This window comes from Siphateles boraxobius, unplaced genomic scaffold (genome assembly GCF_051911475.1).
Source record: "Siphateles boraxobius isolate OS27281-9 unplaced genomic scaffold, OSU_SipBor_1 31, whole genome shotgun sequence".
NCBI classification, from domain to species: domain Eukaryota; kingdom Metazoa; phylum Chordata; class Actinopteri; order Cypriniformes; family Leuciscidae; genus Siphateles; species Siphateles boraxobius.
The window spans coordinates 21,945,820-21,957,500 of NW_027508931.1; the positions used below are offsets into that span (position 1 = coordinate 21,945,820).

At 33.1% G+C, this 11,681-nt stretch overlaps 1 protein-coding gene across 1 annotated transcript; it reads right to left on the minus strand.

The window, feature by feature from the left end:
- Positions 1 to 1,382: 1,382 nt before the first annotated feature.
- LOC143697153 (extracellular calcium-sensing receptor-like) lies at positions 1,383 to 4,848 on the minus strand. The gene is made up of 6 exons (XM_077194068.1): positions 4,643 to 4,848; positions 4,210 to 4,495; positions 2,990 to 3,802; positions 2,668 to 2,898; positions 2,420 to 2,543; positions 1,383 to 2,296 (listed from the first exon to the last, which is right to left on the minus strand). The coding sequence occupies exons 1-6, from the start codon at positions 4,846 to 4,848 to the stop codon at positions 1,383 to 1,385; spliced, it is 2,574 nt and encodes an 857-aa protein (XP_077050183.1).
- Positions 4,849 to 11,681: the final 6,833 nt, after the last annotated feature.

Consider the following 11,681-nt stretch of genomic DNA (forward strand, 5'->3'; position numbering starts at 1 on the left):
GCCATATTGGTCAAACTCTGACTCTGAGGAAATTGTTGATAACAGCTCTGTAAAGTCCTCAGCAAAAGCTGGAGAGTTTTTGGAGGCCTGTAAATAATGATAAGTACAATGTGAGGAACACAATACCCAGATACTCGAAAGATGTGTAATTCACAAATTATACTTGCTTACATTGATAAACATCTTTAAATAGTGCAGCTCCACCCCCACCTCTCCTACCCACTTGGCAAACACTCATAAAAGTAAAGCTAGGAGGGGCTGTTTCATTGAGGACTGTTGTACTGCAGCTGTCTTCTAGCCAAGTTTGATTTAGAAGCATAAAATCCAGGTTGTTTGTGGTCGTTGACTAAAAGTGATTTATATTTAAGTGATCGGATGTTTTAAAGTGCTAACTTGACAGTATTAATTTTTCACCCACAGCAATCTTAGTTTGACATGTAACAGGCAGTAGATTAGATTGGTTTGCTGTACGGCTTGGAAAGACCTTAGACTTTCTAGCATGTAATATAACAGAAATCGAGAAAGATACATGAACACTGGTTTCCCGCTTGTTCTGTAAACATTTGAGAAAGTTACTGTTATCATAGCGGGGACCCAACACATATCACCGAGAGTAAAAAAAATATGATTCTTTAAGTCATAATAATGAGAAAAATTCTCAGAATTATGACTTAGTATCTCATTATATTGAGAAAGTTTCTCATAATAATAACAAGCTTCCTCGTAATAATGACATAACATCTCATAATAGTAAGAAACTTTCTCATAACAATGAGAAACGTTCTCGTAATAATGACTTATTTTCTCGTGCTTCTACGCATGCGCAAAGCAAGTGCCACACTAGCGACATTCGCTGGTCAAAGCCGTTTAAATGCAACACAGCAAACACGCCACGCTTTGAATTGAATAATATTAATGATAAATTATGAGACGGGCTTCCATACTAGATAGTCTTTTATTTATTTGTAACATTAATTTGTTTTTTTGTGTATTAACAAGCAGCAACACAGAAGGGTGATCCATGGATTTCAAATAGATAGAGGAATGACAGCACACCCTAGCGGCTATATCCAAATCTGTTAAAGAACGCTTCATCTGGAAGTCTGTGTACAAGCATATTTTCAAGCAGTTTTGTTTTTGCATAAGAACGCGCTTTTTCATTCCACTGCGCTGCTTTTTTATTGCTTTTCTAGGCAAACACGCATTAGACGGACGTTAAGCTCGTGTTTTTAGCAGAGTCTCGCGCATGACACGGCGTTTTAAAAATGCAGCGCTCAGTTGAAAAGTTCAGCTTTTACATATTAAGTCATTACTATGAAAAACCTTCAAAAATTTAATGAGATACTAAGTCATAATTATGAGATTTTAATTAGCAATTTTAATTAGAGAAACCTTGAAGAAGCTTTACCCATCAAAATTTTTTTGGTGTTCATGTCTGGTTTTAGTAAAATGATGTAGCACTTAGGAATGAATATACAAAACAACATGCCATAACTTGACGCTAAAATAGCAAATATCTCCACTGCTACAGTGAATTTTCCAGGAGAACTAACATAAGCTGGGATAAAAATGATCCATACAGCACAGAATATGAGCATACTAAATGTGATGAATTTGGCTTCATTGAAGTTATCAGGCAGCTTGCGAGCCAGAAAAGCCAGAATAAAGCACAAGACAGCCAGTATGCCAATATAACCCAGTACAGCCCAGAAAGCAACAACTGAACCTGAATCACACTCAAGAATGATTTTGTCATTGTAATTACTTGTGTTTTTGTAGGGAAAGGGGGGTGATATTGTTAACCAAAGGACACAAATAAGCACTTGTATAAGAGTAAAGGCAAGAACACTGAGTCTCTGTTGAGGAGGCCCAAAACATTTCATGACATTACTTCCTGGAAGTGTAGCCTTGAAGGCCATTAACACAACAATTGTTTTCCCCAGAACACAGGAGATACAGAGGACAAAAGTGATCCCAAACACTGTGTGACGCAACATACAGGACCATTCAGTGGGCTGCGCAATGAAAGTAAGAGAACAGAGAAAACACAAAGTTAGTGAGATGAGCAGCAGGAAGCTCAGCTCTGAGTTGTTGGCTCTTACTATTGGTGTATGTCTGTGGTAGAAGAAAATCAACCCAATTGTGATTGTGAGACATCCACCACACAGAGAGAACGTCACTAGAATATTACCCATTACTTCTTTAAATGTTAGGAATTCAATGTTTTTGAGTTCACATCGTGTTCTGTTCCCATTTGATTTGTACTCAAGAGGGCATGGAATGCATGTTACTGCATCTGAAAACAAAGACAAATTAAAGAGAGTAAAGCATAATTTAAAGTAACCCATTCAGTCTTTGGGTTGACCACACAGAAACATGATGAGCATTACTGTTAATGAGAGAGGCTTGTTCATCTCACTTGTGGTGTTGCTAAACTCTCCGTCCGCACAGTTGATGCAGTCAAAGCAGCAGATGGGTTTTCCTTTCATGAAGGCTCTGCGAGAGCCTGCAAGACAGGTCTCACTACACACAGACCTAGGGACCTAAAACATACACACAAGCACAAATATATATAATTACAGTCTGCACTATATAAAATCACTGTGCACTAATCTAATAAAAAATTTAGCATAAAGCTTATGACAGATTACTATTACTATTATTTACATTTTTCTGGTTTCCTGCCCAGATTGCATCAGTGTCATCTTTCACTTGAATCTGTTGTCCCTCTGGCTTGGATATGTCATATAAGCCAATCGATTCAAATGTTATTATTCCTTCATAGTTCATCTGCCAGTTAACCAGAGTATAACGTGCAACTGGGTCACCACGAGCATCAAAGTAAACTTTTTCTCCATTTTTAGTTGTAAAGTTCACTTGGGTCAGATAATGCAGCACCTGTTAAGAAGTGGTATAATAATACCCATGGTCTTTGAACATGAGTTTTGAATTACAGAAAATTACAGAGCAGAAATTCAAAAGAACAAACCTGCCAAGGCTGTATTTTCCCATTCTCTGCACATGTCTTGTTGAGGAATGGCCCCTTCCCTTTCTCGCAAGTCAACAGTGCTTCTATTGCATGAGCGATAGCATACACTGCCTTGTAGACATTGTTTAGAAGACTAGCATCAGACACATCTGTGAAACGTGTGTTTGTATTAGCTAGGGACTCCTCTCCACTGCATATCTTAGAGGCTTTGTGTGTGTTTGGATTTAAAATGCAGTCAAACACGCTTTCCCACAGCTCAACCAATCCTGTGTTACCTAACCTCAAGGAGGGATGGCTACTCACAATAAACTCCCTCAATCCAGGAATGTACGCTTTTGGCACAGAAAAGCCTAATGCTCCCCCTACCACAGCATAGTTCACTGGGGTTGCTACATATCTGTAAGTGATCCAACCCTCACTTCCAACCCACTGATAGCCAGTTACATTTTGGTAGTAAAGCTCTTTTAAGAGGATGTCCAAATCATTGCCATCTGCGAAAGCTACAATGACTTTAGATGTTGATTGTATAATTATGTTTGTGACTTCCAAAAACTTCTCTCTTGAATCGGTTCTGTAAATGGCCAAAGAGTATTCGACACAAATGCCTTCTTTCTCAGCTGCTTCTAAAAAAGTGGTCATTCCATTGTTGCCGTAATCTCCCCTGCTCCTCACAGCCCCAATCCAGGTCCAGCCAAAATACTTGATTAGTTTAGCCAGTGCTCTGCTCTGGTAATAATCACTAGGAATAGTCCTGAAGAAAGATGGAAACTGCTGTCTGTTACTAAGACATGCACAGGTTGCCGAATGGCTAAGCTGAAATGAGAAAAAAAAAGGTTTACAATTGACATTTATATTATTAGAGGGATTACTGTCTGACACTAGATAAGCAGTAGACCCAAAACTGTGCTTTTTGCACATGTAAAAGCTTAGATGAACTCATTCTTGTAAAAAGGACAATTTGCGATGTTTAAACGAGGATAAAGATTCGCGTAATTGTATCCTGGAGACCAATAATAACAATTCCATCATTATAACAGAATAAAATAAATAAAACACAAATTTAAACAAATGAACAGTAATTTGATCAAATTTCAAGAAATCTCTCTCAAGAAATCTATACTAAATCCAATAAAAATAATAATTATATATATATATATATATATATATATATATATATATATATATATATATACACACACACACACATATTTATGACTTACCACAGGGATGTTAAATGGACCCATAGTCCTTGCAATGTCTATTGTGGATGTTGATGTTGTTTCTCCAATCACAGCTAGCACAGTAGAGGGACTTACACAGCTCTCTTCTGCTTCCATTTGTCCGTTGATCAGACCTAACGATGCTCCCATAGAGAGAGGGATACTTGGGCAAGAGCCATAGACACGGTAGCCAAGCAAAAAGCCAGGAAGAAGATCTGTGCTGTTGTTTATTTCCTCAATGGCAAAAATCATAGTCATTGCATACTGTAGCTCTCCAGGATCAAGACTGAAAAGGGAAGATAGCTTGGTTTTCTTCAGTGAAGTAATCCATAGTAATTACGTGTTACTCCATCATTAAATTAAATTGAATTACAAATCTTTGTAAAAAAGTATTTTTTTGAGTAATATGAAATTAATATTGTCACTATCTTACCCATTACACCTGACGTTTCCAGGATTGGTTGTGAGTGTTGGATTTACACCAACTGGATTTTGGTGGAATGAAAAAATGCCCCCAATAGAGACATTACCTTCTTTTGAGAAATGAAGGAGTTTATCTGTCCCATAAGCTTTACATTTAGGTTGTGCAGCACTCACAGTACAGGTGATAATCATAAAAATGGTTGCAACCAACACCATGACTCGGCAATATGTCAATGCCTTTTTGAAATGAAGGTTGTGTGTTGAGTAAATCATTGGTTTATATATAGATATATTGCCAAAGCATGCAACGTTAGGATTAGGCTTACCTAGTGCATGTTTACCATTGCTGGCCAATAATACAAGCAATTAAGGTGACTGACAGAAAAACAAATGCAATACGCTTTGTTTTGCATTTGTCCAGTCCCAAACCTCCTTATCCTTACTTCAGTAAGTAGGAAAACATGAAGAAATATATTGCTTGAAAATATATATATATACTAAATGATAAACAGCTGTCTTAATTCTGTCCTCTTTTTTTACTCCTTTCGAGACCACAATAATTAAAATAGCTGATATAAAAGTGTCGAAGCACTAAATACCTTTTAATGAAGTTGATTCAGGCAGATAAAAGTATACAACTCTACTTGTGTGATGCTCACAAAGAGAAAAAAAAACAACTGAGCCAAATGAGGGGAGCCAAAATAATATTTAATATTCTGTAATTAAAACTCAGAAATATTACTTTTTGTCTAGTGGGTTTACAAGGAAAGGCTACATCGACTAATTGTGCTCCGAATACATTATTTTAACTGGTAAACTACCTCCTTCATTATTTTTATTGTATGGACAAAATGGGCACTCTTGCCTTGGCAAGAGAAATAATTATAAGGGACTAAGGAGAATTGGGCCTAAAAATAAGGGAAGTTTCTGCATTAACAAACAACAATCGAGTTGATATGAAGAACCAGAGACAGAGAATAAAAGGCTGACAAGTGTTACGTCCCAGGACCTATGGATTTGTGTTTAACAATTATGGTGTATGTGTCATTCATTGATTTACTGTGTGTGCTGCCAATGAACCCAACGACCTGCTGGGAGTTGTAGTTTTTGTAATATGTTGATGTATGTTCTGTCCATTTTCCTGTGCTCCTCCCTGTCCTAATCTAGATCATGGGACCTATACCAGCTACTCCTCATTAATGGCAAGAGGAGCCAGTATTTAAGAAAAGTAATTTAACCAACTTTGGAGTGTCCAGGACAAACTCTATAGCGCCACCACCAGTTAAAAAATTTGTTGGTTTGTTCATTTTTTTGCATTATACTCTGAGGTAACTTCTGTAAGGAAGTCCATTGGCGGAAAATATGCTGTAATCCACTTTTAAAGAGTACTTTAATGATCTGGTGGGATATTCATCGGTTTTGGTGTTTATTTTTTATTATTATGCAGAAAGCCTTTTCTCTGGTCTTCAAAATAGTGTTTTTCATCAATGGGCCAAGGCAGGAATCAGTTCAATATCAGACTTATATAATAGGAATTCTTTGTTGTGATTTCAACAGTTACAAAAAAAGTTTGGGTTGCCTTCCAATAAGTTTGTTTTCTTCAAATTATAAATTTTATTGAGAAAAATCTTCCTTTGCCCCGGGATAAAGATATGTGTACAGAGTTAGATTTATTTTTGAAGCGTTCTCCCAATACAAGGAATTTTATTTCTAAGGTTTATACTCCGCCAGTTTCAAATTCAGCAAAAAATGTACAGGTACAGGAGGATGAGAGATGGTTGAATGTTATGCGAAAAATAAAGTGTGTACTGCTGTGTAATAAGGCACAAAATACAGTCTGTAAAATACTGCACAGATACATTTTACTCTTTATGTACTTTTTAAGAATGACTCAAAATATTTGCCATTTTGCCTTAAATGTAAAAGAGAATTTGGGTACATATTCCCACATGGTTTGGTTCTGTCCCTTAACGTCTCAGGAATGGCATGATGGCCTGACAATAAGATCTTCCTTAATGATGACAACCATGCTTCGTTAGCACAAAAATATAATATGTTTTGTGACCACGTCAAATCCCTAAGGTTAAAGGAACCGCTATAGGATAATTTTCGTGAAGCGCGGACGAAACGAAGCTTGAGTGAGCTTGGTAGATTCATCTGGTCTTTACTGATCCAGATATCCAAATCTGAGATTGGACATGCACCCTGTTTTTATTAGGTGTTCAAGAACTTTAGTGCTGAAAACCTATTGTATTTGCTATTTGAAAAAAAAAAATGCCCTAAAACGCATCGTGCAGCCCAAACCGTAAGGCCTAGAAACTTGAAACTCGGCCAGATGGTAGGCCATACTTTTGGGGAGAACCTATCAGAGTATGACCTCGATTGGCCCATAGGTGGCGCTACAGCAACCAAAAGTACTAAATTGCTAATAACTCCTAGACCGTTGGCCCTGGCCTCATGCTTTTTACACCACTGTGATCCTTGGCTCAAGACGAACAAGATGTATGTCTCAGATTTCAATTTAGATTTTCAATAAATGTTTACGTCCAATTTTGTCCAAAACCTACTTTTGCGAACTAGTCCCTGGTTTTTCGCCCGATCGGAACCAGACCAGTCTAGGACAATTCTCTGGACTCTCTAGATCAATAATTATCGAAAAAAAAGTTGAAATTTTGCAATTGGGTGGCTGTAACAGGGTCATTTAGAAAAAGGCGCGGGGCAAAATACACTCAAAAGCCTATAAATCATAAATAAAAACTCAGAACTTCACAAAAATTGATGAGCATATGTGTCATAACATGGTGAAGAAGCATGCAAAGTTTCATGGAGATCGGACCATAGGTGGCGCTATAACTGTCAAAAAGGTCTCACTCTTATTAGGTGTTCAAGCACTTTAGTGCTGAAAACCTATTGTATTTGCTATTTGAAAAAAAAATTTGCCCTAAAACGCATCGTGCAGCCCAAACCATAAGGCCTAGAGACTTGAAACTCGGCCAGATGGTAGGCCATACTTTAGATTATCTACTTTAGAAAGAAAGAAAGAAAGAAAGAAAGAAAGAAAGAAAGAGTGATTTGTTAGAAAGAAAGAAAGATAGATAGATTGGTTAGAAAGAAAGATAGATTAGTTAGAAAGAAAGAAAGATAGATTAGTTAGAAAGAAAGACAGAATGAAAGAAAGAAAAAGAAAGATGGATTAGTTAGAAAGAAAGAAAGAAAGAGATTAGTTAGAAAGAACGATAGATTAGTTAGAAAGAAAAAAAGATAGATTAGTTAGAAAGAAAGAAAGAAAGAAAGAAAGAAAGAAAGAAAGAAAGAAAAAGAAAGATGGATTAGTTAGAAAGAAAGAAAGATGGATTAGTTAGAAAGAAAGAAAGAAAGAAAGAAAGAAAGAAAGAAAGAGATTAGTTAGAAAGAAAGATAGATTAGTTAGAAAGAAAAAAAGATAGATTAGTTAGAAAGAAAGATAGATTAGTTAGAAAGAAAGAGTGATTTGTTAGAAAGAAAGAAAGAAAGATAGATAGATTGGTCAGAAAGAAAGATAGATTAGTTAGAAAGAAAGAAAGATAGATTAGTTAGAAAGAAAGAAAGAAAGAAAGAAAGAAAGAGTGATTTGTTAGAAAGAAAGAAAGATAGATTAGTTAGAAAGAAAGAAAGAAAGAAAGAAAGAAAGAGTGATTTGTTAGAAAGAAAGAAAGACAGATAGATAGATAGATTGGTTAGAAAGAAAGATAGATTAGTTAGAAAGAAAGAAAGAGAGATTAGTTAGAAAGAAAGATAGATTAGTTAGAAAGAATAAAAGATAGATTAGTTAGAAAGAAAGAAAGATAGATTAGTTAGAAAGAAAGAAAGAAAGAAAGAGTGATTTGTTAGAAAGAAAGATAGATTGGTTAGAAAGAAAGAAAGATTAGTTAAAAAGAAAGAAAGATAGATTAGTTAGAAAGAAAGAAAGATTAGTTAGAAAGAAAGAAAGATGGATTAGTTAGAAAGAAAGAAAGATTAGTTAGAAAGAATGAAAGAAAGATTAGTTAGAAAGAAAGAAAGAAAGATTGGTTAGAAAGAAAGAAAGAAAGAAAGAAAGAAAGAGAGATTTGTTAGAAAGAAAGAAAGATTAGTTAGAAAGAAAGAGAGAAAAATAGATAGATTAGTTAGAAAGAAAGATTAGTTAAAAAGAAAGAAAGAAAGATTCGTTAGAAAGAAAGAAAGAAAGATTAGTTAGAAAGAATGAAAGAAAGATTAGTTAGAAAGAATGAAAGAAAGATTAATTAGAAATAATGAAAGAAAGATTAGTTAGAAAGAATGAAAGAAAGATTAATTAGAAAGAAAGATTGGTTAGAAAGAATGAAAGAAAGATTAGTTAGAAAGAAAGAAAGATGGATCAGTTAGAAAGAAATCAGTAAGAAAGAAAGATGGATTAGTTAGAAAGAAAGAAAGAAAGAAAGAAAGAAAGAAAGAAAGAAAGAAAGAAGGATTAGTTAGAAAGAAAGGACTGATTAGTTAGAAAGAAAGATAGATCAGTAAGAAAGAAAGAACGAAAGAAAGAAAGAAAGAAAGAAAGAAAGAAAGAAAGAAAGATTAGTTAGAAAGATAGATTAGTTAGAAAGATAGATTAGTTAGAATGAAAGAAAGGGATTAGTTAGAAAGAAAGATAGATTAGTTAGAAAGAAAAAAGATAGATTAGTTAGAAAGAAAGAAAGAAAGATTAGTTAGAAAGAAAGAAAGATTAGTTAGAAAGAAAGATAGATTAGTTAGAAAGATAGATAAATCAGTAAGAAAGAAAAAAGATAGATTAGTCAGAAAGAAAAAAGATAGATTAGTTAGAAAGAAAGAAAGATTAGTTAGAAAGAAAGATAGATTAGTTAGAAAGAGAGATAGATTAGTTAGAAATAAATATTAGTTAGAAAGAAAGATAGATAGATTGGTTAGAAAGAAAGAAAGATTAGTTAGAAAGAAAAAAAGATAGATTAGTTAGAAAGAAATATAGATAGATTTGTTAGAATGAAAGAAAGATAGATTAGTGAGAAAGAAAGAAAGAAAGATTAGTTAGAAAGAAAGATAGATAGATTAGATAGAAAGAAAGATAGATAGATTAGTTAGAAAGAAAGATAGATTAGTTAGAAAGAAAAAAAGATAGATTAGTTAGAAAGAAAGATAGATTAGTTAGAAAGAAAGAGTGATTTGTTAGAAAGAAAGAAAGAAAGATAGATAGATTGGTCAGAAAGAAAGATAGATTAGTTAGAAAGAAAGAAAGATAGATTAGTTAGAAAGAAAGAAAGAAAGAAAGAAAGAAAGAGTGATTTGTTAGAAAGAAAGAAAGATAGATTAGTTAGAAAGAAAGAAAGAAAGAAAGAAAGAAAGAGTGATTTGTTAGAAAGAAAGAAAGACAGATAGATAGATAGATTGGTTAGAAAGAAAGATAGATTAGTTAGAAAGAAAGAAAGAGAGATTAGTTAGAAAGAAAGATAGATTAGTTAGAAAGAATAAAAGATAGATTAGTTAGAAAGAAAGAAAGATAGATTAGTTAGAAAGAAAGAAAGAAAGAAAGAGTGATTTGTTAGAAAGAAAGATAGATTGGTTAGAAAGAAAGAAAGATTAGTTAAAAAGAAAGAAAGATAGATTAGTTAGAAAGAAAGAAAGATTAGTTAGAAAGAAAGAAAGATGGATTAGTTAGAAAGAAAGAAAGATTAGTTAGAAAGAATGAAAGAAAGATTAGTTAGAAAGAAAGAAAGAAAGATTGGTTAGAAAGAAAGAAAGAAAGAAAGAAAGAAAGAGAGATTTGTTAGAAAGAAAGAAAGATTAGTTAGAAAGAAAGAGAGAAAAATAGATAGATTAGTTAGAAAGAAAGATTAGTTAAAAAGAAAGAAAGAAAGATTCGTTAGAAAGAAAGAAAGAAAGATTAGTTAGAAAGAATGAAAGAAAGATTAGTTAGAAAGAATGAAAGAAAGATTAATTAGAAATAATGAAAGAAAGATTAGTTAGAAAGAATGAAAGAAAGATTAATTAGAAAGAAAGATTGGTTAGAAAGAATGAAAGAAAGATTAGTTAGAAAGAAAGAAAGATGGATCAGTTAGAAAGAAATCAGTAAGAAAGAAAGATGGATTAGTTAGAAAGAAAGAAAGAAAGAAAGAAAGAAAGAAAGAAAGAAAGAAAGAAAGAAGGATTAGTTAGAAAGAAAGGACTGATTAGTTAGAAAGAAAGATAGATCAGTAAGAAAGAAAGAACGAAAGAAAGAAAGAAAGAAAGAAAGAAAGAAAGAAAGAAAGATTAGTTAGAAAGATAGATTAGTTAGAAAGATAGATTAGTTAGAATGAAAGAAAGGGATTAGTTAGAAAGAAAGATAGATTAGTTAGAAAGAAAAAAGATAGATTAGTTAGAAAGAAAGAAAGAAAGATTAGTTAGAAAGAAAGAAAGATTAGTTAGAAAGAAAGATAGATTAGTTAGAAAGATAGATAAATCAGTAAGAAAGAAAAAAGATAGATTAGTCAGAAAGAAAAAAGATAGATTAGTTAGAAAGAAAGAAAGATTAGTTAGAAAGAAAGATAGATTAGTTAGAAAGAGAGATAGATTAGTTAGAAATAAATATTAGTTAGAAAGAAAGATAGATAGATTGGTTAGAAAGAAAGAAAGATTAGTTAGAAAGAAAAAAAGATAGATTAGTTAGAAAGAAATATAGATAGATTTGTTAGAATGAAAGAAAGATAGATTAGTGAGAAAGAAAGAAAGAAAGATTAGTTAGAAAGAAAGATAGATAGATTAGATAGAAAGAAAGATAGATAGATTAGTTAGAAAGAAAGATAGATAGATTAGTTAGAAAGAAAGATAGATTAGTTAGAAAGAAAGATAGATTAGTTAGAAAGAAAGAAAGAAATATTAGTTAGAAAGAAAGAAAGATAGATTAGAAAGAAAGAAAGAAAGAAAGAAAGATAGATAGATTAGTTAGAAAGAAAGAAAGAAAGAAAGAAAGATAGATTAGTTAGAAAGAAAGATGGATAGATTAGTTAGAAAGAAAGAAAGAAAGATAGATTAGTTAGAAAGAAAGATAGATGAGTTAG